The following is a 25,702-nucleotide window of genomic DNA, read 5'->3' as shown; positions in this document are numbered from 1 at the left end:
TTTCAATTTCCCTGCCACATAGCTGACTCCACAGTACCGGTAAAGGCCACTACTACTGAGTCATGGAATCCATATATAGAGATAGGCTGCACGCGGATGAACCCCCTCGGCCTGGCTTTACTGGTTTCGTAGAGATCCAAACTATTAAAGGCCGCAATTGTTACATGACGATTCAAAGAATCTAGCTGTTATCCATTAGTGGAGTGGTGATTCTATTACACTGCCCGAATAAAGCTTCGTTAACTTTATTGGTACTATCATCCTTGCACCTAGATCTTTCTCCCGATCCGCCGTATGTTTGGAGGCAACACAGTGACATTGGGATACTCTGTCATGAAATCATTATCATATTCCTGATATTAAGGGTGGTATCAGAGAGTCATGATCAAGTCTTCTCTAGACAGTAACTTTCAGAAATCCACAATATAAAAAGGTAGTGAATTCCTTCTCAGCATCCAAACTAACTACCAACTTGCTTCCTCTTCAACCATCTTCAAGAATATTATCAAACTCGAGAAAGGTTTACTTATTCTAAAATCTCCTCCATATATACATGCTAATGCTTTTGACAGTAAATCAACAATGAGGGTTCAGACACTCACCACCCTTCTTCTCCTCCCCCTCGCTACGATTGTGGCTGGAGCAGATGGCGATCCACCTGGTCCCGGTGACAGACCATCTAACGGTGACCAATGCGCCAATTGCGAGTCGAAGAAAGTGTGTGATACCTGTGTGACCACTAAGATACCTTATACCACGAGCACCCCTGCGCAGAGCCACAGCTGGACTGAGACCAAGGTTGTCTGCACTGCAGCTTCTTCGACAAAGGCGTGTAGCACGCCTGTTTAAACTTAGATCAGTGCGCTGGCAGCAGCAGCAGGTTTACCAATGCAGAGGAGGTATGCTCACCACTATCCATCTGTCCTAGCAGATAATCCCCACGACATTGCTAATTATGACAGAAATTGGAACGGAAAGGTTCTACCTGGTGCAGAAGACTTGTCGAGTAATAGCGAATTGGACATTCTTTACTGGAAAGGCTCACTCAGTACACGTTAATAGGCCTGTTGACTGCCTAGTATTATCAAAAATTGTCTATCCGTATTAGTAGACCTCTACTCATACGAGTAACCAGCTTTGGTTTGGTCCGTATGCAGTTGGAAGGGGAGCTATCACCTGAAGAACCAACAAATGAAGAAGCCATTTCAATATATTGAAAGGGTGGTGTATGGCTGATGTAAATGGCCGAGACCTTTATTCCAATGTTTAGGGCATGGACCCCCTGTACTAAAGCCCTAGTGCAGCCGGTCAGCTAGCCAATGTCGAACTTCCGCTCATTAGGGTTTTGGCGTAACCTTAGAAACAGTATCTAGATGCTAAGAACGGTGGACCACCATTTATCACGGCTTCTCCAGGCTCAATGACCAGAATCTTCATAGAACCTCATGGATAGTTTTCTATTGCCGCAGGCCGAACCGCGAATATGTCACTTCCAGTCCACATGACTCTGCTGCAGCCCATCTCGATATTATTGCTACCAACTGACCTCTTGGAACATGGATTAAAGGTTACGGTCCAAGCAGATGGAACGAGAGACTGCCGAGCCATGCATATTCTTATCGCTTGTTGACCTGAACCGGATAGGCTCATTGTCTACCTGTCGCTCCCGGAGTGACATTATGTATTATACGTACAATACCGTCTACCAGTTCCAATATTGATGCTACAAGAACATAAGAAATTTATACACATATTGCTACTGATCACCGTAAAAACCATGGACCTTGCCAATGTTATCTGATTGTAGTACGAGCTACCCGTTAAGTCCGACCTTTTTCCCTGGAACGCAGCATCAGAAATTCCAAGCGCATGAACTTCCCTTGATAGAAATCGGATATCAGCCCTTGACTATATTGTCCAGTCTTCCGTAGTCCGCTCCCTGGTGCTACATCCAACGTGCATTTGCAGGTCCAACGAGGAGCATACCTTATGCGGCGAGGTTGCATCTGTCCCAACGACAAGACTTGGAGGCAATCATGTCATTCGGACGGTCTCCATTTAAATTCAATGTTACTTCCAGCTGCGAGAGCGAGAATATCAGATAACGTGGTAATATTTGACGAAACGCTCCGCAGGGGGAAGGAGAGAAGCAAGTAGTGTGAGCGGTCTAAAGACGATCTAAAGACAAGGAGGATGCCTGTGGCAGTGGGGATCAGTATCACCAATTCAATATGTGAACTGATATATTCAGTTTCCCGTGCTGGATTGATGTCGAACGTAGCATCCGTTAAAACCTCGACAACCCTTTACTGCTGAATATCATCTGGCATATCGGCGGGAAAGCGACTCACAGGATAATATTTTTGAAAAGCTTCTTGGCTGTCCTACGGCAGTGGTGTATGCCCCGGTAAGATGGCCGGGATACTGCGCCAACAAGAGACATAGGAGTAGTACCGCCGGCCCGGTTAAGCCAATGCTCTATGATCCCTCTGTAATCTCCAAACATTTTTTGGACTGTGTCCTCACATTCTAACATTGCCATAAATGATGATGCCTGGGAGGTTAGAGGTAGTTCAAGGCCTCTTGAGTAGTTTTTACATCCTTGATCTGGTGCGGGGTGTGTTATAGATAACCCTCATCAAAGACTTCATTTTAGGGAACTTCCTCTTCGTTCCGGGGTATATCGAGCACTGAGACTCCCCGAGCACAGTGCATCGGCTCAGTCTTTACTCCAGGGAATGCTAGCTAATCTACCTCACAGCCTCTATAATATACTATAGCTACATACAAGGCGGGCCGAATTTGGCCCGCGCCCTAAATTGTATATAGAATATATATCTATATCTATCTTCCCCGCTTCGTTGCTTTTCATTTCTTTACTGTTAAATATATGCTCGTAGTTTTGGAGGGCGAAAGTAAGTATGGAAAGTAATAAAACTATAGTATCCCTATTGAGAACACAAATTCCGTGGTCGAAGTCTGGTCCGAGCGTAGTAGGAAGACGTTATACACCGCTCGCTACTAAGGTAAAATGACCATTAGCTAGTAGAACNGTATACCTTCAGCTTCTGAGTCCTTCTTTGTATTCCACTCAAATCTAATATATCTTTGATAGAGAATATCAGTATTTACAGAGTACACACGCCCTGAGGGCACCGGAAACTACCTTGTATGCAGCATCCATTAGCCATGCTGAATTTCTTTATCACGGTTGAATCTTCGAGCTGCATATAAGGTTAACTTCGAAATAAAAATAAAAATAAGAAAACAAAAACATACAACAGCTGGGATTCGCATGTGGTCACCCACCATACTACTAACCAGCCGGCGTGTGGCTTAAGTACGGCTGAGCGGACGGGAAGCCCTGTTTTCCACACCCTGTGGTCGTATGTGGTCGATAATACTTTACTATAGCCTATATACTAAATCTTCGGTCATATCCATTTATCATCCCCCTCTCGTTGGCTACGCAAGGGCTTAAAGCAGCACCTGATGCTCGAGCCAAGCCATAAATACGGTATATAGTGAAGATAGATACAATGACTGCTTGTTCTAACTTACTTCCTACTCGATAGAAACCGCGCGCCCTGCTTCTCAAACTTGGCACGTATATCCTTGACAGATGGCGGCGTGTACTCCGGCTCCCCCGAGTTGCCGTTCAGCTGCTCTGGCAAATTATGGGAACTGAGCGTAGCGCCGGACAAGTCAGACTCTGGAGTGGTGTGTTGCGAGTGTAGATTATGCCATTCTCGACATTGCACTATCCGTCTTGGTGGGCCAATGTCACTGCCTTCCGTTTGTGCCCTTGGGGAGGGCGGCCGCGGGATAGACGTGGGCTGGGATGCATTGATTCGAATGGGCGAATCGGGGTTTTCAGGATCCAGCCCTCCGTGTGGGCCAATGTCACTGCCTCCGGTTTGTGTTCTTGGGGGCACCCGCTGCTGGCAACGCGGGGGCTGGGGTGTGCGAGATCGATGGGGCGAATCGTATCCTTCAGGATGCAGTGACCTGGGTCCTGTCACCCGTTTCTGGGTAGCACTTGCACTGGAATAGGGGGGAATTTTTGGTCGTTTCTCTTCAGGTGGAGCCGGGGACCGCGAGCCTGTCCCCGTCATACCTTTCAACCTACTTCGCCAGTGCTTGGAGCCGGATGACGGTGCTGGTGATTGTGCTTCTGGACCCGGAGGCTGAGAGGGTTCCCAGGGCCCTCTAGACGGCGATGGGGAGGGCGAGTTCGTTTGCGAGTCCCTCGTACCACGAGCCCTCAGCTTCAAACCTTTGTGAAGGCCTGTAAGATGGCCGGTATACTCCTTGGCAGTATTCAGAAGGGTAGCGGCGAGGTTTAAGTCTTTATTGTCGAGATGGCCGCCCAGGTCCTCCATGAGACGTGCAGTGGTGTGTAACGTATTCTGAGTGGTACTTGACAGAGACTCAATCCGGGAGGTGTTTTCCTTGACCTGATCCTCGAGCTGTTCCCACTCGGCTCTGGTCACATAGTCTGGTGTCGCCCTTGCTTTCTGGTCGACCTTTGCGCTAAGGCACTCGAACTCTTTCTGTACGGGCGTCAGACAAGCATGCAGTGCTTGCACCTTTTGAAAGTCTTCAGGCTCGGCTTGAGACCGGTCCTCTAGCTTTTCAGTTGGGTCCTTTAAAAGCTTTTCAAGAAACTCAAGTCGTTCCATTAGTCCGTCCATGACGTATTGTGCGGACTGTGGAGAGCTTTCAGCTGAGTGCGAGGATGCAGTGCCCAAGGCGCCGTTGATAAAACTTTCCAACACATTACCGGCAACATCCAGGACGCAGCGGTCAATCTCGGCAGCGCTCATGACGTTCAGTAGCTCTTTCGCGTAGACTGCGGCGGCCAGTGCCGCATAGGGCTGCCAGTTGTCATTCTTGTGGCCGTCTGCATAGTCCGAGATGCCCCGGATCGGCAAACAGCTGGTGAACTCCATGACGCCGGCTGCTTCCATTTCAACGCAGAGCACTTTGCGTCGCTTTGAAAGCTCGTCTCGCCTACGAGCATCTTTGATGACAGAGTTCCCGGACCCAATGAGGCCGCTGTGTGTCAAAACGAGAGCCTCCTGTCGATCGGCGCGCTCAGTGATTTTTGTGTCGAGCTCGGGGCGTGACCGCAGGCAATCGCAGTCTTCATCATGGAGATAGCGGGATATGTATAGTCGATCGATCTTGGGCCGCGCGTATACGGGCCGGCCACGCACTGCGTTGGTCGCCACCTCCTCAATCCTCTGTGCCAGACTATTCGACTCGAGGTGGTATTCGAGCGAGGTGACAGCAGTGCGGAGAACGAGCGGCGGCAGTAGAGACTTCACAGCGATATCAAACCCAAAGTCAGTGAATGCGCCCTCATCCAGAGGCACCACCGAAGTCCCGGCGACGACATCCCCCAGGCGGATATCGTGTTTGCTGCTCGGCACCCCGCCACCAATTCCCACGAGAAGCACAAAGCGGATCCAAGGAAAGCTGCTCTTCATGTGCTCGGCGATCTTGGCCGCGCGAAGCTCGCCATAGCTTCCGGCTGCTGGGCAGTTGAGCACGACATTATGCTTGCCACTCCGTCCCAAGACGTAGCTGTTCTCGTCACCGGCGCCGAAAATCATATTGTTCGCCTCATATTCTTCGTCCAGCAATCTTCGTGCGGCAGAGAACTCGACGGGGAGAACACAGATCCATCCGACCGTGTATCTTGCGGTTTTCAGCCTGGAGAAGTAGTGCGAGTCGGGCGGTAGTGGAGAGCGAGTCATATTGTGAAGAAGCTGTTGCGAATAGCAGTCGCGACGACTAGAAAGTACCTTAAGGCAGTTACTCGAGCTCCGAATAACTCACAATGTAGGAACCATCAGTGATTCAGATGTGCTTCTTGCTCCCTGGCCAGAGTTTATCTCATATTCCACGGAGGAAAAAGTTAAAACGCGGCGAGGCTGAATTTTCGGGGGGCGTGCTAGTAATATATGCTAGTCCTTGCACCAGCCTTGACTTCTGTACTTGATTGGCGTGATATTTGCTTCTTCCTATAAGTAAGGGTTAACCCTCCAGCTGGGCTGCCTCGGCACCATCCCCCATGAGAGCCATTGCTCGCTGGGCTTCTGCACAGTTGCTGCGGCATGGTTACGTCTAGAGGCTTCGCTTGCGCCCTGACCATGTGCAGGCGACGCCAGACATGCCATGACCGCCGCACCTGACTCATGAAGACGGGCTCCTTCACGACCGTCAAACCCGCCTCGCGGCCTTTGGCGGCCCCAGGACACGCCGTGGCTGGATGATCTATACCCAGTGCAGTCCAAGCACACAGGGATGTCCCGCCAGAGCAGCCCATCATGTCCTGCCATCTCAAGGACGCCGCCTGGATACTGAGAGACGGCGCGGCGCTAACAAAGACTTTTCATGCGCCTCTAGCGAGCCCCTCATCATCGCGATTTGTTCACATTTTCTATTAGTAACCCCATCCTCTGGAGCTTGGTAACCTGGGGTCGCGGGGCTGGATCAGTGAGGCTCTGCGTTCTGACTGTCGTTGAACTTTGCTGATTCCCCCAGGTATGGCGTCAGGATTTGCTGTATATTCTAGCATCACCGCCCAGCTATTGACCTTTCAAAACCTGACCCCCCAGACATCGCAATATAACTGAGATAAATGTAGAAGTATCTAGCATAACCAGTTCAAAGTATTAGCAAAGGTTGAAGAACATTGTGCTATCTATCCTAAGCTTGGAGAGATCTTAGTAGGAGCCCAAGTTTCTAGTTCTTACCTGCACTTACCCTAGGCTTGGTGTCTCACCCTTAAACGCTGCCAGCAACCCATCAGCGTTGATGATGGTGACTTAAGTACGGCTGAGCGAGCGAGGAGCCCTGTTCTCCACACCCTGTGGTCATACGTGGTAGATAACACTTAATCATAGACTGTATACTATGTTTGCGGAGTCCTTTCTTACACATGCCGGGTCAGGTGTGATGGGGAGTGGTCTGGTACTACGCACCCTTCCCCGCATGGCCCAGGTAGTCGGCAACAGAGCTGAGACTGTTTTGAAATTCCGATCCAGTTGATAATTTGTCACCATTGCAGACGCATTGTATGTACCAAACGCAGTTGATCATCCAGCGAGAGCCAACATCGTAAGGCAACAATTCGCAGCCCCAGGCACCAACCACGGCTCGAGTCACATGACGCCCCTTCGCCGGTTAAGGCTACCACATGGGCTGTACTTCAGGATTATAGTTTCTGTTCTTTGGGAATCGACTGAATACATGGTGTTTTAACAGTTTCAAAGGCAGTCAAATCATGTTCTAAAGCGTCATACACCAGGTAGAGATGCCAGACACAAGCACTTGTAACCACGGGGATCGACAATCTCGGAGAGGCCGGTTTTGGAAGAAAGTCGAACTCCACTGATGGTCGTAACGCACGTACACGGCTGCAATAGTTGATGGGTGAGTGATTTATTTCTATCTGTACCATATAAAATAATATAATCAAAAGTTAATAGTAGCTTTATCAATCCAAGAAAGCTGTGCTTCCATTATGTACCACGCCAGATACTGCCAGCGTATATTCAAGATATATAGTCCTTTCACGTGTCTTCCGTGGCTCGACCGATACGGCGATGTTCGGGGACTTCAACTTTTTAAGCACTGCGGACGATAGCCGGAACCTAAGTCCGTCCTTGTGATGGATGATGCATCGTTTTATCATTCTGAGAAGATTGCATTTGCAGATGCTAGTGTGAAATTAATATATCTACCACTATACTCGCCGGATTTCAATCCAATTATAGAATTCTTTGCAGAGATTAACAGCTTTATCAAACGTAACTGGGCCTACTTTGGAGATGATCCTAGTCAAGGATTTGGTTCCTTCCGCGAATGGTGTATCAAAGCTGTTGGTGCGAAAGGAGAGTGCGCAAGAGGTCATTTTCAGCATGCGGGCATACAGATAGAATTTTGTGGTAACTGAACATATATCTTAGGCTCATCCGCATGTTGTCCACCCCTCCCTCGATCCATACTCTCTTTCACATCCCCCAACTACCGTAGCGCGTCTTGTTCCAGCAATAGAATTAACGCTCTTTCAAAACCACCTCCATGAAATCCTCGATATCCTGTAGGAATTCTATAGGTCGCTCAAGGGCCGCGAAGTGTCCTCCCTAGTCAAACGTTAAGTGGGACGTCGTTGACCTGAGTAGTTGAGGATTATAACTTACGTTCTCATGCTGCCGATAGAAAACTAGCCGGCCCTTCTTTTCCACAACCTTCTTAGGTCCTGGCGCAAGTTCACACATGAACCATGAATACCCAAAAGGCTTGTCAACAGATGGCAGGCAGAAGGGAGGTTTCACGAGAAAGGTACCGCAATAAGTATAGTTGCAGCGTGGAAAGCAGTCGGTGAACCAATACAGGGTCACGTCAGTCAAAACCTCGTCAATACTGACATCTTCCTCTGGCCACTCTAGGAACTTTTCCCCAATCCTTGTAACGATTAGCTATGTCAAAGGAGAGCCGAGGATATGTGAGGGCTACCAAGCTAACAGAGCTAGAGGACTAGACGGAATTACGGCTCCAATAGTAGCAGGCCATGTGCTATGCATAATAGCAGCCCCTGTTGTCGGCGTTTGGAAGCGCTCCTTGCCTCGCTGAACTGCCTTTCTCTCCATTTCCGTAAGACCCGGATCATTGACTCCGACTTGATCCAGACTGGGTAACAAATTGACTAGGCATATTAGGTCTTGTCTCGAACTTTTGGCACATTTTATAACTTAGGATGAACTCCAATAACAGAATCATATGTCGTTCCTAGAAGGGACGCCATGAGGCATCCGACATCTCCGCCCAGTACAACATACTGATCAAAGCCGCGCATTTAAGGGCTTTGTCAATTATCCTTGCTGCATCTTCACCCACCCATTCTTGGTCCTGAGGTGGCCCTGAACCAAGAGTATAGCCTGGCAGAGATGGTGCAATAAGATGAAAGGGCAATTTGGTTGGCTCATATTTATTCCGAATGAGATCGAGCGTTGGTAGGAATTCGAGAAAGCTACCGGGCCAGCCATGGAGAAGAACAATTGGAATTTCGTCCTCTTTCTCTGAGAAAAGTGCAACAGAATGAAGGTCGACATTGCCTTTCTCGTCTTTAACCGTCATCCTATAGTAGGAAACGAATTGATACGCCTCTCCTGGGCGCGCCAGTCAAATTGTTCAGCCAATACTCCTTTTGTGTTGAGACAAGCCATTCGTGCGGAACACCGTAGCTGCCATCTGTATGCTGATTTTCCCACGTCAATGGCCCAACGCGTGAGATACGAAGAAGCTCGTGGAACCGCTCGTAATCAACGTCGGGGATGCGAAGAGTGAACGGAGTCGCATCGTCAGGCAGTGATAAGGAGCCTTGACAGGTGGATAAAGCTGGAGTTTGGCATTCAAGGACCAGTGAAGAAACTGTGCAGGTAGAAGGGTATGCTGCGTATGGAAAAATTCGTCCTGTGTACGGAGTACGCTTTGCTCAACGATCCCGCCAGGTACCACCAGAAAATTTCCTGACTGATGGGACTATTCTCCGCTTTGCAACAGAGTGTGTCAATATTCGTCAAACCGTCAAATTGTTGGTGAAAATACCATGATTCATCCTTGCTCGGACTGAGTCACCACTTCATTAGTCTCGTGTCTCATTGAAGCCCTACCCAATCAACACGGCTACTGCTTATGGACAGCGTAAGAAGCTCGGTCGTGAGCTCCTCAAACGGTAACTGATCGTCAGAACCAACAATAATCGGGCGCCCCCAAGAGGCAGATAAATAGTTGGAGCTTAAATAGTAGGACCCGTTGTTTCTGCACTTTGAGTTGTATCTACACCATCATTATGCCACCCAAATTGCGGCTAGAACAGTCCCCCATTGTGCGATTGCGCACAGCCTCGGTTCCGAGCTACATCCAAACCGTTGTCGGCAAGCGATCGGCCATCTCAGATGATATCGAGGAGTTTCGTGGCATACCATTTGCTCGTGTGCCGGGAAGATGGGAGCACTCGCGCCTGAGAGATCGTTTACCGCGTGATATATTTGATGCTACGGAGCACGGGTAGGCCTTCATCCTGCAAGCAACTATTCCCTGGCGGACAGAGTTCGCTCAAGACCCAAAAGGTTCTGACGATTCCACAGTCCACGATGTCCTGCGCCTGGTAAACACGATACGCGGGCGTTTCAATCATACTTGCCCTACCCGGACGTCCGTCAGGATGAGTTCGAATGCTTGAATCTTTTCGTCGTGCGTCCGAGCAAGGAAGCACTCGCAAAGCACGACATCGATGTTCAGACAACCCAACTGCCTGTGCTTATTTGGATCCATGGTGGTGGCTTCATTGCTGGTTCAGGCACGGATCCAGCGTCCGGTATGTGCTCTAATATTGCGAGCTAACTTCGATTAAGTATCTGCTAATCTCAAGTTTGCAAGCAGATCCTTCCCGGCTTGTTCTCCGTTCCCTCTCCAACAAAGCCCCTCTAATTACCGTAAATATAAACTACCGTCTGGGTATTTTTGGCTTCGGCGCTTCATTCGACATAATCGAGGCCCAAGGCAGCGACTCCCCTCTTAAGGGCGTGAACTTTGGACTCTACGATCAGAAACTTGCTCTCATCTGGGTAAAGCGCAACATTGCTGCGTTTGGAGGAGATGGCACCAAGATTACAATCATGGGTCAATCCGCCGGTGGAATTTCATGTCACCTTCACCTTCTCGAGGTGGAATTAGGTACGCAAAGACCGCTATTCCGCAAGGCTGCTTTGATGTCTGGGCCGGTTGGGGGTCTTGAATTGACATCGATGGGAAAAGCCGACCAGCGCTGGGCAGACCTCTGCCAGTTGTGGTCAGTCCAAGCTGATAACCCAGTTGATCGAGTGGACATGCTGAGAAGAATACCTACCAAGGAGCTTCTTAACAGCGTTTCAGACCTTCACTGGGTGCTTTTCACACTGGCTATCGACGAATTGACCATTCGAACAAGTGACTTGGGCTGTGGCGTTTCCGTACATCTTGGGCACGACGGATCGAGCGATGAAACCAAGCCTTTTGACGAAAAGGTCCAAGTCCTGATGGGCGCAACAGCCGACGAGTTTAGAGGCTTTGCCCTGATGGCCAACTGGGATTACACCACGTTCCACTCTCTTTTTACCTCGAGTTATCCCTCGGAGGCGGCGGCTGAAGAGGTCCTTCAAGCATACGGTATTTCGCCTACATCTTCAGATGAAGAACTCTTTGAAGCGTTCTCCCAGTTCATATCCGATGCCACGATGATACATAAGATATATCGTGCAAACGAATTCTTCAAGGCTCACCGTGGGAAACAAGCTCTCCTCCGTGGTCAGGACGCCAAGCGTGTGGGAATACAGTATTACCATTTCGAATTTAGCAATCCCTTCTCAGGGTCCATGCAAGGAATTGCGCACCACGGTATTGACATGGTCTATGCATTTGGCGCTTTTCACGACGCGCTGAAGAAGGCTGACCAAGGAATTTCGGAAGGTTATGTTGAGCCCGACCCAGCTCATGCAGAAGCTAACGTTGGTGAACCCTCAATGAACACTGAAGATACCGGCTATCGGAAGTCCAACATCGATCTCAGCTATGAGTTACAGGATAGGTTGATCCAATTTGTGGTTGAGGATTGCCAAGAGACCGACGGCGCGCATATGCTGATGATATCGTGACGTTTTGTAGCGACCGATCGGTCCGCGCAGAAAGTTGGTCAAGTGGTGAGAAATGGATATTAAAGAGGAAGAAACTTGAAGTTTTAGATAGAGATTTTGGTTCCATGATAACTGCCACGCGGAGCCTTGTAGGGAGCGTTATCGGTATGTCATTGTAGTGCCTTACCCTTGTACTGTAATAACAGCTCATGCTCATTCTCCCGGTTGGCTGTACATAGTCCTTACACTCAATATCTTCCATCAAACGCAAAAGATGTTTCTCCTCTCACCTTGAACCATTTGCTTACAAACATAGACCTTCACTGACGTATGAAAATAAATAATCTCCGGTTCCTAGTTGAACCAATTCTGCACCCTGGACTAAGCTCAATCCCTAGTTTCCAGAGTACTTCATTATAATATTAATTTTGTATCAATTAAAAATAAATTTGAACATTCCTGCAAATTCCGTAATCGATAAGCCCACTTTCTCCACTTGATATAGGTATTCTAATTATGCTGGCAAATCAAAAAGCGCTAAGTACGCGTGTTTAGCAGGCATCCAATCCAATAATAAGCCTTGTATTCAGCGGATAGCTGACGCTCGGTTTCCTCCATGAAGTCTTCTTGTTCTTAAACACGCTGATACTTAGATACCTGGAATAGAATTCATAGTATAGGGCTTATAAGCCTCGTGATAATAGAGGCTCTGACTGTTCTTCAAATTATTCTTATTCCTTATTATATATGAACCTGGATCATACGCTTCCTCGCTGTATATCAACACTAAAGAGTTTATTTACTATAGATTCAACAGGGTACTTTCCCTACGAGCCCAGTAGTGTAGGCGCCATCCTTGCAATACTGCTGTTCGGAGGGAGTGCCATATTTCAGACCATGGCGAACGAAAAGGTCCGCCTAATTCAAGGCGTGGGACCTACCAGTGTGAGCTGCAATACTGCGTGCTGCGGAGGAGTCCTAGGAAACAATGTTACCAGCGTACTACCCTAGTAATTGTTTCAGACTTCTACATAGTGTTTCTAACAGTCATAAACCATTCCGGCATAATACAGTAGGTAGACTCACTCGGCTTTTATGGACTAAAAAATCGGGGTCGGAGTATAGATGATGTACTGCAAACATCGCCCGGCCCAAATGGCCATGCCAGAGTTACATAATAAGAACGGCCTGCTTGGCCCAAATCCTTGGCGATCAAATCTGGACAACGTGATAATAACAAGTTCTGCTGGGGTGATAGTAAACGTCATATCCTGATGCCAAGACCAAGATATTCGCCGGGAGAAACGCCTGATATCTACGCCATTTGGACAGGGACGATTCTGGTTCGAAATCGGGAGCAGGGGTGAAAGGGAGAGAAGGTTCTCATCTATACCTCACATGCCATTGCAATACCTAAAGTATATGCATCATGGATATGACGGGTGGCGTGGTGGTGGAAGTTCTGCGTCTCCGCCTCTGCCCTAACTCTAACGCCGTCGGGCCACCCTCCCACTCTCCCACCCTCTCGGCTGGTTCCGCGCGGTCCCGCTACCATACCCAAAATACTGCACAACGGACACGTCGAAGCAGGGAGGAGTTTCGAAGACTGGCTTTCCCGCCGGTTTATTCACGTCATGGTGGGCCCTGGTAGGGCTGGAGCTGTCGTTCTCTCTTGGCAGTCCGGGTTGGAATGAACGAATGACTGGGAAACCGTCTTACTGCTTCCTCGTGTAATATCTCCTCAACATCACTGGGCCAGGTCTTGATGGTTCAGCGGCTGGAATGACAATCCCCTTCGACATGCCCTTCCGGGAACCTCCTATAGTCTTCTACGTCAGTTGCTCGTGTTGATCTTGGCGGTTGTCCACGGTCTGGTGGTTTCCCCTCTTGTGTTTACGCTCCCTCCCACTCTTTTCTTTCCATCTTGTCTGTCAGTTTGGTCTGAAGGAGCGTTACTTTCTTTTCATCGCACCCGCCGACCTCTTCTCGCAGCAATCAACGATTGTTTTTGTTCTTTCCGACTTCGATCTTATACGTTCTGTGCGGGTTGAGAGGCCTCGTGTAGAGCAGAGAGAAGAGAAAAGAGACAGCGGGCAGCGGGCAGTGGTACCTGCGCAAGCATATTCGAAGTTGGAAAAAAGGTAAACATGACCCAGCAAGAGGGTACACAGATTGACCCCGAGCGCGGAGAATCCTCGGGAAACCCAGTTTCGAAAGCCCGTTCCAGGCGCGCTTCCAGCAAGGCAAACTGGGATGATCTGGACGAGTTTGGCAAGGTCTTCAAATATGTTTCCACCCACCGTGAGCACGAGGAAGATGAGAACGGTGATGAAGACGTGGAAGAGAAGAGGGTTTGGTATGCGCCCTGGAAGAAGCGCAAGCTGCGTACCACAAAGGCCGATCGCCGTCCCGGTCAGTTCCCTGAAGAATGGCGCCTGACGGATATCCGTCAAGGACTGTCCAGTGATGAGGTTTCCAACAGACGTCGCAAGTCAGGATGGAATGAGCTGGTCTCGGAGAAACAGAATCCGATTGCCAAAATTATTGGCTATTTCAGGGGACCGATCCTTTACGGTGAGTGATTTTTCAATGTCTTCGGTGTGAATTGTTTAGTTTATTGAGTCCGTTCGCAGTCATGGAACTGGGCGTCGTTCTTTCAGCGGGGTTGGAAGACTGGGTTGACTTTGGTGTCATCATTGGTATATTGTGCATGAATGCTGCGGTGGGCTGGTATCAAGAAAAGCAAGCGGCAGACGTTGTAGCCAGCCTCAAGGGCGACATTGCAATGCAGGTAACGGCGGTCCGTGATGGCGAGGAGCGTGACATCTTAGCCCGCGAGCTTGTGCCTGGTGATGTGGTAGGTCACAAAGGCTTTGCAACGACCCGTTGCTATTTCCGGTCATGGCTACTAACCTATGGTGACAGATTATTGTAAGCGAAGGTTATGTTGTCCCGGCGGATTCCACGGTCATTTGCGACTACAACGACCCCCACGGCTGGGAAAAGTTTAATACCATGCTAGAACGAGGTGAACTCGGGGACAGCAGTCCGGATGAAGGAGGAGAGGGAGAAGAAGATGAAGAAGAAGAAGAAAAAGGAGAAAAGGACGGTGGGTCAGACGAAGCCGACAAGGACAGCACACCTATCCTAGCTTGCGACCATTCTGCCATTACGGGAGAATCGCTAGCAGTTGATCGCTACATTGGCGACCTTGTTTACTATACAACTGGCTGCAAGCGTGGCAAGGCGTACGCGGTTGCCCAAACCTCCGCCAAATACTCCTTTGTTGGTCGAACTGCTGCCATGATCCAGACAACTAAAGGTGCTGGTCACTTCGAAAAAGTCATGGACAGCTTCGGAATGTCTCTTCTGGTTCTTACGATGGCCTGGATCTTGGTTGCGTGGATTGGTGGCTTCTTCCGCGGCCTACCAATTGCTGACCCTCCCCAGCAAACACTCCTGCACTATACACTCTCATTGCTCATTGCTGGTGTTCCTGTTGGGTTGCCTGTGGTGACCACAACCACTATGGCTGTTGGGGCAGCCTATCTGGCCAAGAAGAAAGCCATCGTGCAAAAGCTTGCGGCAATCGAATCACTGGCGGTAAGGTTAACATGCAACCATCAGAAGATCAACAAAGAAAATAACTCGATGAACAATTAGGGTGTTGATATCTTGTGCTCCGATAAGACAGGCACATTGACGGCTAACAAGCTGAGCATTCGTCACCCATATGTCGCTGAAGGGGTTGATGTGAACTGGATGATTGCTGTCGCTGTGCTGGCCTCGTCACATAACGTGGAGGCACTTGATCCGATTGACAAGGTCACTATTCTAACACTCAAACACTATCCTCGAGCCAAAGAAATTCTTCGCGGTGGATGGCAAACCGAAAGTTTCACACCGTTTGATCCAGTCTCTAAGCGTATCGTGGCTGTGGTGAGCTGTAATGGTGTGAAATACACCTGTACCAAAGGCGCTCCCAAGGCCGTGCTACAGCTCACCAACTGCTCCAAAGAAACATCTGACTTGTACCGAAAACAGTCTACAGAATTTGCGCACCGGGGGTTCCGCTCCCTAGGCGTCGCAGTTCAGAAAGAAGGTGAAGACTGGGATCTTCTGGGCATGCTTCCTATGTTTGATCCACCCAGGGAGGACACAGCACAGACAATTGCTGACGCTCAAAACCTTGGTATTAGCGTGAAGATGCTTACCGGTGATGCACTTGCCATTGCTAAAGAAACCTGCAAGATGCTGGCCATGGGCACTAATGTATATAACTCAGATAAGCTGATTCATGGCGGCCTCAGTGGGGCCATGGCAGGCGATCTGATTGAAAAGGCTGATGGGTTCGCCGAGGTCTTTCCGGAGCATAAATACCAGGTTGTGGACATGCTCCAGCAGCGGGGGCATCTAACTGCCATGACAGGAGATGGCGTGAACGATGCCCCCTCGTTGAAAAAGGCAGACTGCGGCATTGCAGTTGAAGGAGCCTCCGAGGCCGCCCAGTCTGCCTCGCACATTGTCTTCTTGAGACCCGGATTGTCGACCATTATTGATTCAATTAAAGTAGCTCGTCAGATCTTCCAACGCATGAAAGCCTATATACAGTTCCGTATTGCGCTTTGCTTGCATCTAGAGATCTATCTCGTCTCGACGATGCTCATTTTAAATGAAAGCATTCGCGTGGAACTTATTGTCTTCCTGTCCCTATTTGATGACCTTGCCACTGTCGCAGTCGCCTACGACAACGCATCCTTTGAGCAACGCCCCGTTGAATGGCAGCTCCCGAAGATCTGGGTCATTTCAGTTGTTCTTGGAATATTACTTACTCTAGGTACTTGGGTTGTTCGCGGTACCTTATTCCTTCCCAGCGGAGGCATTATCCAGAACTTCGGGTCAATCCAGGAAGTCATATTCCTGGAAGTTGCGCTCACAGAGAACTGGCTTATATTTGTTACAAGAGGATTCGACACCTGGCCGTCAATCCAGCTGGTGGGTGCTATTGCAGGCGTTGATGCCCTAGCCACCATGTTCTGCCTGTTCGGCTGGTTCAGCAACCAAAATATGCCTACGAATCCTCCGACTTCCCTTATCGAGTCGGAAAATGGCTGGACGGACATTGTGACCGTGGTCCGTATCTGGGGCTATTCGCTCGGTGTGGAGATTGTGATTGCCGTGGTATACGTTGTCATGAATAGGTTCCAGTGGCTCAATGATTTGGGCCGCTCCAAGCGCGACAAGGGCGACATTTGGATCCAAAACCTGCTAAGCCAGCTTTCGCGCGTCTCGATCGAACATGAGAGGGAGGGGGAGCCTAAAGGGCGGTTCCACCTTGTGGCGAGCAAAGAAGAGGAGGACGAGGAGGGTGAATAGGGTAAGTCGGGTGTGTACTAGGTGTATGAAATATTCGGCATCTTAAATGATAGTTCCCTTCCTAACAGGACTTGGTAGGCATTACCGTCCTCTTCCCAAACTACATTAATATACTTAGGGCTGTTCAGAATTCCTCGGCTTGAGCTGGCTGGTAAATATATAAAAAATAGCTAAACTGGCCGGGAGAGCGACCACTAGGCTGCGACTATAACTCTATAATTACTCCGTATATTCTCTTACTCCGTACAGTGATGATAATATTTTTCGTCCATTGACCCCACCACGAGGGGTTATGCGTTTTGACTGGCTCTCACAGTCGATCCACGATCTTGTTGCCGAGCAGTTTCGGAGTCATGGTTGGTCTCTTAACCGAGATATTCAACCGAGAAATAGGACTTTCTAAGCGCCTAGTATTAGCGGATCACCCGTGGAGCTTGTACTATCTATCATTCGTTCGCCATATTAAGTGATGTCAAGCCAAGTCGATTAGCGATGCAGACGGTAAATAGTAAAAGATCTTGGCATCGCATTCCATGACTTATAGAAATGGGTTCACTTGGTAACTTGGTATCTTTGGAGCCTTTAGATGATCCCTCCCTAATAGGGATACTGCGGCTATAGCGATCAGGTACTGTTTGTAGAAGGTTTAACGAGAATTGCTTGTTTTTCAGGTTCAATTCAGAATATTCAGCTTGGCAGTACGCATAAATAGCTCTCGTTAAGTACCTAAAGAAGGGCTGTTTTGAATACAGCAAGCACCTTTAAATCCTAGTTTTGATCTGTCAAAAGCTGAAGATATGGATCTATTCAGTGGGCGGTTGTTTCTATACATCTTGACTCTCTTCTGTGGGATATCAATCATATCTGACCAGCCATTGACCTCGGCGACAAACTCCTCCTGCTCCTCCGACTCAATCACCGTATTGGCTTCCTCGCGTGCTGTCATCTCCGGCCAGTTGACCCCTGCTACGGTTGTAATTTGTCCCTCGACTGGAAAGATCACCGCCGTCTATGATTCCGTCCTCTCTGCTACTGACTTCCCCGAGGGGACCTCATATACCGACCATTCCCCTTATGTCCTCCTCCCGGGGTTGATTGATACTCATGTCCACCTTAATCAACCGGGCCGTACGGAATGGGAGGGTTTTTATACCGGTACCCAAGCGGCCGCTTTTGGTGGGGTCACTACTGTTGTGGATATGCCCCTGAATGCAATCCCACCTACCACGACAGTTGCGAATCTGAAAGAAAAAGTTGCCGCAGCCCAGGGCAAATGCTGGGTGGACGTCGGCTTTTTTGGCGGTGTGATTCCCGGTAATTCTCATGAGCTTAAAGCCCTTGTCCATGAAGGTGTCCGTGGCTTTAAAGGATTCCTAATTGATAGTGGGGTATAAATACCACCCCATACTCTATGGTACTGCAGCGCTTACCTCCCCTCTAGGTTGATGAATTCCCCGCCGTCAATGCGTCAGATATCAAAGAGGCCATGGCTGAATTGGCCGACGAACCCACGACGCTGATGTTCCACGCGGAAAAGGAGCCTCACGATGAACCCCCTGCAGCAATTGGACCCGTGGACGAGTACTGGACATACCTGGAATCGCGCCCGTCGACCTACGAGACTGGCGCCATTGCAGAAGTCTTGTCCCTGGCCCACCTAGCCCCCCAACTCGCCCTGCATATCGTCCACCTTTCCGCCATGGAGGCCATTCCGATGTTGCGCGAAGCCCGCGCACAAGGCGTACCAATCACTGCAGAGACTTGCTTCCATTATCTCTCCCTGGCCGCCGAACAGATTCGCGCCGGCGACACCCGGTACAAATGTAGCCCGCCCATCCGCACCCAAGAGAACCAGGATGCCCTGTGGGCCGAACTCGCGCGATACCAGGACGACGGGGTAATCCAGACCGTCGTCTCGGACCATTCGCCCTGCACGCCGGATCTGAAGCTCCTCCCGCTGCACATCCCCCCGCACACAGAAGATGCTCCATCCCACAACGGCAGCTTCCTGAAGGCCTGGGGAGGTGTCTCTTCCGTCGGTATGGGGCTCCCGATCCTGTGGACCGAATTCAGCCGCAGGAATAACCTGTCCGCTGCGCCTGAGGGCGAGGACGCGACCCGTGCCCTCCAGGATATCGTCCGACTCACCTGTATGAATACCGCCGCCCAGGTTGGTTTGGAGAAGCAGAAGGGTGACCTGGCCGTTGGAATGGACGCGGATATCTGCGTCTTCGACGACAAGGCCGAGTGGGTTGTTGAGCCATCTACCATGCTGTTCCGGAATAAGGTCTCGCCTTATCAAGGCCAGACACTGAGGGGTATTGTTCGCGAAACTTGGCTCCGGGGTGAGCGAATCTTCACCCGTGCTGCCGGATTCAGTGATAACAAGCCGTCGGGCAAGCTCCTGCTGGAGAAACGGGCTAAATAGACTTTAACAATGTTAGGTGGAGTAGCTGGCTGATAGGGGTTGGGCTCTAAGGTTAGACACGTAGATAATCCGCCGCTAGATAGAACTGTGATAGATTCATAGAGAGTTGAAGAATTAGAATTTAGAAATATTTTACTTACAGGTTATACGCCTCTTTAGCATTTAATTGCTTTTTTATAAATTAATTTAAATTAAAGTAGTGGTAGGTAAGCCCTGTGTGACAACCTGCGGTGAGACTTCGACAATCAAACTTCACCGTACTTGGACTATCCAGTTGACCTGAATGTACTAAGAGGGCTATGTACGGCTCAGACTTCCAAAGAGGTGAAAGTAGCTGATCAATCCACTCTAATTAGCAGATTCCTGGTTAGTTCTTAGATGCAAGAGGCAGGCATGAGTCCTGTAAGGCCCTAGTAAGCCAGTCAGCTGGCCAATGTCGTGCTTTCGCCTATGAGGTTTTTGACCAAGGAAACGACTTTGATTTTAGAATCATTTCTAAATTTTGAGACAGTGAACCAAGATACTGTCTTGAAATATACATTTGTATAGATTTGTGTAGACTTGATGGTTAGTGATCCTTTTCTATCTACATTATATACCCTGGATATAACTGATAAAAGATGGCGGTATTTATCAACCCGAGGAATTCATGCTTCCATTTATACCACGCAGACACCTTGGCGTAGAGTAATCAGATGCTAGACACGATACCAAAAACCAGGAGCTATCTCCAACAAAGAATATCTAAAAACCGGAGGAAGTCCGACAGAAACCTACGACAGTCTGAAGTAATACGAATCATGGCGTGGTGTATCCGGGGCTAACCTCGGCTTCGATTCATGGCGCCAGGATACTACTGCAAAAGCCGCATATCGGTATCCTCCCAGACCCCTAGATCCATCAGCATAAAGGCTTCTCAGAACAGGCTATCATGTCATATTTAGAACCTTATTACCCCGCAAATGCTCCATTCTTGCAGAGTTGGGGTATACCGCGCGGGGTTGATATCTTGGCTGTCTGGGCGCTTGACAAACCACAGTATAAAGGTCCGAGTCGTGTCGAGGTGTATTAGACAGAACAAGTGTCTTCAGTCAGTGTTATAAATCAATTGCTGCTCGTTATGCCATCTGCCAAGCTAGAAAGCCCGATAGAAGTGGAGGATGCCTCGAATGAGAAAAGCCTAGAGGCTGCTCCTAGCCTTGAGGAGAGTTATATGGAGAGTGGGTTGAGTCGTGAAGATGCCACTTTTCTTGCGAACTTTTCGGATGAACGGAGGAAAAAGTGCGTTCGCAAGGTTAGTAAATGCTGCTGCTTGATGTCATCAACTAGTATAGTTAATGTGTTTGTCCAGATTGATTGGCGTCTCTGTCCTATGCTCATGATACTATACCTTTGCGCCTATATCGACAGGGCAAATATTGGTACGCCTATATATATTACTGATTAATTTATCGTATTAACTTGCTGTCACAGGAAATGCGAAAATCGAAGGGTTGCTACCGGATTTGAATATGTCGGGTACAGACTACAATATCGCATTGGCAATCTTCTTCGTGCCCTACGTACTATTCGGTATGTCACCACGTACAGCTGTCTGGTCTATTTACTAACTATTCTGGTATATAGAGGTCCCAAGCAATATCCTCCTTGCCAGATTCAAAAAGCCATCCGTTTACATATCCATTCTGGTACTGGGCTGGGGCACTGTCATGACCCTCACCGGCGTAGTGCAGAATTTTGCCGGTCTTTGTGCAGTTCGCGTCCTACTCGGAATATTCGAGTAAGAAATCAATCCTTCCTTAAGTTTCTAACTAACCATTCATAGATCCGGATTCTTCCCAGGAGCTGTCTGGCTGATCAGTCAATGGTATCTCCCACATGAAACGCAAACCCGCATCGCAATTTTCTATACTGCAAGCGCGCTCGCAGGTGCATTCTCCGGACTTCTCGCCTTCGGTCTCGCCAAGATGAATGGCGTCGGTGGCTATGCCGGCTGGAGATGGATCTTCATAATCGAGGGCGCCGCCAGCGTACTACTAGCGGGTATATGTTACTTCTGCCTCGTGGATTCCCCAGAGTTATCCAGTAAATGGCTCGAACCTGAAGAAATCCGCTTCCTGCAGCTCCGGAAGCAAGCACACAGAGGACGCGTGGTAGTTGACGAAAAAGCAAACAAGTTCGACTGGAAAGCCTTATTCAAAGTCGTTACTGACTGGCACTTATACCTTCAAGTCCTGAACTTCTGGTCGAATGCTATTCCGAACTACGGACTGAAGTTTACCCTGCCGCAGATTATCAAGAATATGGGATATACCTCTGCGAATGCTCAATTACTGTCAATCCCGCCATATGTCGCCGGTGCAATATCTGCATACTCGTTTGGCCTTCTTGCAGATCGACTCCGCTGGCGCATGCCTATTATCGTCACCGGCCAGACATTGAGTATCATTGGATTTGCTATCCTATTTTCCCTCGCCGAGAACATCGAGGATAATATCCCAGCGTGCTATTTCGGCGTCGTCCTCGCTTGCATCGGGCTATACCCGATTCTCCCTGGGACGAATGCGTGGACGGCGAATAATCTCGCGGGAGCACGGAAACAAGCCATGGGAATCGCCTTTATGATTAGTATCGGCAATACAGGTGGTCTTGTCGGCTCGTTTATCTACCTTGAAAGGGAGGCGCCTAAATATCCGACTGGGTTTGGAAGCTCGCTTGGGTTTGGCGCTGCGGGTATCGTTGCGAGTGCCCTCTTAGAACTGCGGTTCTGGTATGTGAATAGGCGGAACGCGAAGATGGGTAGGGATCAGATCCAGGAGATGTATACCGCGGAGGAGTTGCAGTTGATGGGCGATCGGTCGCCGTTGTTTAAGTACATGCTTTGATATCTCGTCGGATGTGGTTGTGGCTGTATTATCTTCGACACTGTGAACCGCCTAAGAATGAATGCAGTGAGTAGTCTACAGTCTATAAGTTTATATGTCAGTTTCTGCATAATCAAGTACAGTGCGTTTTCCTGCTAAAGTGGCACTGGTAACATGGATAGACAGTTGACACTAGTATGATCAAGCTTTCTAGCCTTCCATTCTTTAGTTTAGTAAGTACAGACAATTAACTACTCTCTAAAGTCGGTACATAGTATAGTAAAGGACGAGCTATTTAAAGCTCTTGATTGGCCTTTTATTCCCACTTAGTTTAGAAATGGCTTATGTGGCGGAGCAAATAATACTTGCGTGTTGCGTTGGGGCGAAATATCCCTACAGCGTGTATGTTGCCTCATGAATATACGACCGCCAATCCTTTCTGACGCAGGAAATTATGGAGCTCGGCATATATCCTGTGAGTCACAAACAATCGGTGTAAGCAGGGGTGGAGGAAACGGCACTGCCAGGCATCTCTGTCGTCGTGGTGCAGCCTGCTGAGCCGCAACATATTTATTATTCCCTTTTTGCTCCGTATCCTTGCAATCAACACACCCAGCCAGGCCAGTATAACTGTTTCCACTGCCCCTAACGTTGGGAGCTACCTTAAAATGACGAAACCTGTCGAGTCTGCTGCCGCAAACGGCACTCCGGACCCTTCAATCCAGAGCAAAAGCGCAGAACGGTTACTGCGCTTTGATGAAGTGTGAGTATCCTCGATGCTTATAGGGAATATTCAGTACCAGGCTTTTACTGACTTCCTACCACAGATATAACAGGTACATACCCACTCGAAAACACCTGAACATCGTCTAACCTCAAGCAGCGAGGACCGCCAGACCCACTTGGTAAAGACAGTCAGAGAGAAACACAAGCCCGATCGTTTCAGCGAGACTGCCCTGGTGGTCCGTCGGATCTTCTCAAAGGAAGGGGAATACGTGCGTACCAAGGTCGATATCAAGTCGCCGCTGCTGCAGGACTTGTTTCGGGAGATATTCAAGGATATTGACGGCTTTGAGTTGAATAAGTCTCCTCCCATGGTGAGCACCCACCTCAAAAGTATAGCCGGGTATCTGGAAATCATCTTTGACACTGGCATTTGGCAAGGTCACACCAGAACAGATCTTCTGGGCAGTCCCTGGCCTGCAGCGGAAAAAAGAAGAAGAAGAAAGCCTGAAGAGCTCGCCGGACCAACAACTCATCGATGACATTGAAACAGCCCTACGTTTTGTGGAAGAGGACTTCCACGACCGAAAAAAGAGCCTGGAATCAATGCTGGAGCAGACGGAGCTGAGCTGGGATCTTCTTTGGATGATTTTCCCCCCAAGAGAAGTTGTACTTGCGCCCCAGCATAAGATCCTTAACCTGGAGCAGGCCTTCACGGTTTCCCAGTCGGGCTACTCTTGTCGGAATGGGACCCCGTTCTTTTATGCCGAGGGCTCAGTTCTACACACGGACGGGCAGGACTTCGGCCATGCCACTGTTCAAGTTGTAATTGACGCGTATGCAGGGGCTCGCAAGATACATAGTCTTGACTTTTATCCTCTCAGTCACCATTCAGACGCAAAGGGCGTCCGAGAGAGGCTGCTCGTCCGGGGGAAGAAGTACCTCTCCCTGCTGGACGGGCCTATGTGCAGGGACTATTCTGTTCCCCACGGGGTCCAGGAGGTTACTCGGGCAGATGGTAATACAGCCGTGGAGAAATTCAACGTGAGTATCTACCGCCAGGCCCATTGTTTGCCTTTTTGCTTACGATACCAGGCTCAAGGGAGAGTCATGATCGACCCGGAAGGGTATTACCTACACAACACCGACTCCTTATTAAACCAGCCCGAGGTGTCCTTGAAAAACGTGCTAGACCGAGAGTCCTTGACTGATGACCAGATAATCCTCTGCTCAGCAACAATAAACGGGTTCAGCTTCTCCCAAAAGACATGGTGCCAAGTTGCCGTGGCTGAACTTTCCGAGGTCGCATGGAACGAGGAGGCATTCCAGCGCCTCGTGATAGACGAGCAGCGCCGGTCCCTTATCCACGGCATGGTCAAGGCACATCGGCATGAAGGTGCTGCGTTTGATGATATTATCGCGAACAAGGGACAGGGCTTGATTGCACTCCTGACTGGGAGCCCTGGGGTTGGCAAGACACTAACCGCGGAGGCTGTTGCAGAGGTCACCAGACGACCGCTGTATGTAGTTGCTACTGGGGAGCTAGGAATAGACGCGGACGCCGTCGATCGACGACTGCAGACTATCTTGGATATAACGCGGCGGTGGGGGTGTGTGCTTCTGATCGACGAGGCAGACGTCTTCATGGCAGCGAGAGGCAAGGATCTGGCCCGCGATGCTCTAGTCAGCGTCTTCCTTCGCCGACTGGAATAGTACGTTACCTTTACTCTAAAAAGGCATGGCTGACACCCGACGTCTAGCTTCCGTGGTGTAGCTATTCTCACCACAAACAGAAAACGTGAAATCGACGAAGCTTTCCAAAGTATCCCTTCCCAACCCCTGCAACATCGTGTTCTCACTAAAACATCCATTTACAGGTCGAATCCATTTCACCGTTCATTATCCAGACCTAAACGAGTCCAGCCGGCAGGAAGTATGGAAGAACTTCTTGCAGAACGTGGCAAAGACGTCCGAGCTGTCCGAATTCACAGATGACGACTTTGCTGCACTCTCGCGGCGTAAGCTTAATGGGAGACAGGTTCGTTGCACACATCCCAGAGCATATCCAAGAACTTGGAAGACTGTGCACGGTGGAGAGTTAGATATAACTAACGGCGAGCAGATTAAGAACGTTGTTTCATGCGCGGTCTCGCTGGCTCGGGAGCAAAATAAGCATATTAATATCGAGGACATTGAGAGGCTTTTGGAGATCATGGCTAATTGATCTGGCCTAAAGAGTTGAAAAGAAGTAACGGAGGGGATCTTAGGGAAATCGTACCCTTATACTATACAAACGTGGTAAAGAGTCTCTTAGAGTATAATATAACTCTTTAAGAGTAGCTTAAGAATCTGCATAGAAGATAGGGGCGATCTTCAGATCGGGCACAGGTCAGACTGCACAACAATGGCGTCGTCATCGACTACAATCGGAAACTCTGGGCGTGCGGTTAAGATCCCTCTCAGGCTGATCAGAGAATGGACAGAACAGATCAATTCAGCGGCAGACGAACTGCCCCAGACGGAAGCGACCAACCTAGCTATATAGCTTAGTTTAGCACCTCGTACTTGAATTACTTCAGAATCCCACTCATTGCGCAGAGCTGGTTCTCACACAGCAGAGGTGC

The 25,702-nt window shown here is 49.2% G+C and overlaps 8 protein-coding genes across 8 annotated transcripts; 6 read left to right on the top strand and 2 right to left on the bottom strand.

Annotated features, from left to right (window-relative positions):
* Nucleotides 1–582: 582 nt before the first annotated feature.
* Nucleotides 583–1,059, top strand: ASPSYDRAFT_33049 (uncharacterized protein; the record flags this gene model as incomplete). Its single annotated transcript, XM_040845048.1, has 2 exons — nucleotides 583–717; nucleotides 856–1,059. The coding sequence occupies 2 exons, from the start codon at nucleotides 583–585 to the stop codon at nucleotides 1,057–1,059; spliced, it is 339 nt and encodes a 112-aa protein (XP_040700695.1).
* A 2,220-nt stretch (nucleotides 1,060–3,279) lies between these two features.
* On the bottom strand, nucleotides 3,280–5,922 carry ASPSYDRAFT_47163 (uncharacterized protein). Its single transcript, XM_040847380.1, has one exon. It carries the CDS (start codon nucleotides 5,760–5,762, stop codon nucleotides 3,558–3,560), a length of 2,205 nt encoding a protein of 734 aa, XP_040700694.1. The 5' UTR covers nucleotides 5,763–5,922; the 3' UTR covers nucleotides 3,280–3,557.
* A 2,006-nt stretch (nucleotides 5,923–7,928) lies between these two features.
* Nucleotides 7,929–9,900, bottom strand: ASPSYDRAFT_79961 (epoxide hydrolase family protein; the record flags this gene model as incomplete). Its single annotated transcript, XM_040851019.1, has 6 exons — nucleotides 7,929–8,156; nucleotides 8,214–8,478; nucleotides 8,530–8,692; nucleotides 8,853–9,151; nucleotides 9,216–9,465; nucleotides 9,882–9,900. The coding sequence occupies 6 exons, from the start codon at nucleotides 9,898–9,900 to the stop codon at nucleotides 8,070–8,072; spliced, it is 1,083 nt and encodes a 360-aa protein (XP_040700693.1). The 3' UTR covers nucleotides 7,929–8,069.
* On the top strand, nucleotides 9,839–11,866 carry ASPSYDRAFT_79960 (uncharacterized protein; the record flags this gene model as incomplete). The annotated part of the gene is made up of 4 exons (XM_040851018.1): nucleotides 9,839–10,083; nucleotides 10,164–10,393; nucleotides 10,459–11,641; nucleotides 11,674–11,866. The coding sequence occupies exons 1-4, from the start codon at nucleotides 9,866–9,868 to the stop codon at nucleotides 11,864–11,866; spliced, it is 1,824 nt and encodes a 607-aa protein (XP_040700692.1). The 5' UTR covers nucleotides 9,839–9,865.
* A 1,968-nt stretch (nucleotides 11,867–13,834) lies between these two features.
* ASPSYDRAFT_155657 (uncharacterized protein) lies at nucleotides 13,835–17,063 on the top strand (the record flags this gene model as incomplete). The annotated part of the gene is made up of 4 exons (XM_040842479.1): nucleotides 13,835–14,261; nucleotides 14,321–14,544; nucleotides 14,613–15,290; nucleotides 15,351–17,063. 4 exons carry the CDS (start codon nucleotides 13,835–13,837, stop codon nucleotides 17,061–17,063), a joined length of 3,042 nt encoding a protein of 1,013 aa, XP_040700691.1.
* Nucleotides 17,064–17,860: 797 nt separating this feature from the next.
* On the top strand, nucleotides 17,861–19,491 carry ASPSYDRAFT_33044 (uncharacterized protein; the record flags this gene model as incomplete). Its single annotated transcript, XM_040845047.1, has 2 exons — nucleotides 17,861–18,451; nucleotides 18,505–19,491. 2 exons carry the CDS (start codon nucleotides 17,861–17,863, stop codon nucleotides 19,489–19,491), a joined length of 1,578 nt encoding a protein of 525 aa, XP_040700690.1.
* Nucleotides 19,492–20,611: 1,120 nt separating this feature from the next.
* On the top strand, nucleotides 20,612–22,376 carry ASPSYDRAFT_155788 (uncharacterized protein; the record flags this gene model as incomplete). Its single annotated transcript, XM_040842494.1, has 5 exons — nucleotides 20,612–20,785; nucleotides 20,843–20,912; nucleotides 20,965–21,063; nucleotides 21,118–21,271; nucleotides 21,317–22,376. The coding sequence occupies 5 exons, from the start codon at nucleotides 20,612–20,614 to the stop codon at nucleotides 22,374–22,376; spliced, it is 1,557 nt and encodes a 518-aa protein (XP_040700689.1).
* Nucleotides 22,377–22,927: 551 nt separating this feature from the next.
* On the top strand, nucleotides 22,928–25,302 carry ASPSYDRAFT_205774 (ATP-binding protein; the record flags this gene model as incomplete). The annotated part of the gene is made up of 8 exons (XM_040843887.1): nucleotides 22,928–23,118; nucleotides 23,183–23,191; nucleotides 23,239–23,452; nucleotides 23,520–24,122; nucleotides 24,174–24,790; nucleotides 24,839–24,900; nucleotides 24,956–25,116; nucleotides 25,198–25,302. Exons 1-8 carry the CDS (start codon nucleotides 23,024–23,026, stop codon nucleotides 25,300–25,302), a joined length of 1,866 nt encoding a protein of 621 aa, XP_040700688.1. The 5' UTR covers nucleotides 22,928–23,023.
* Between the last annotated feature and the right edge of the window lie 400 nt (nucleotides 25,303–25,702).

This window comes from Aspergillus sydowii (assembly GCF_001890705.1).
Source record: "Aspergillus sydowii CBS 593.65 unplaced genomic scaffold ASPSYscaffold_8, whole genome shotgun sequence".
In the NCBI taxonomy this organism is placed as follows: Eukaryota; Fungi; Ascomycota; class Eurotiomycetes; order Eurotiales; family Aspergillaceae; genus Aspergillus; species Aspergillus sydowii.
The sequence above is the reverse complement of the archived record's forward strand: the minus strand, read 5'-3'. Positions and strand labels throughout refer to the sequence as shown.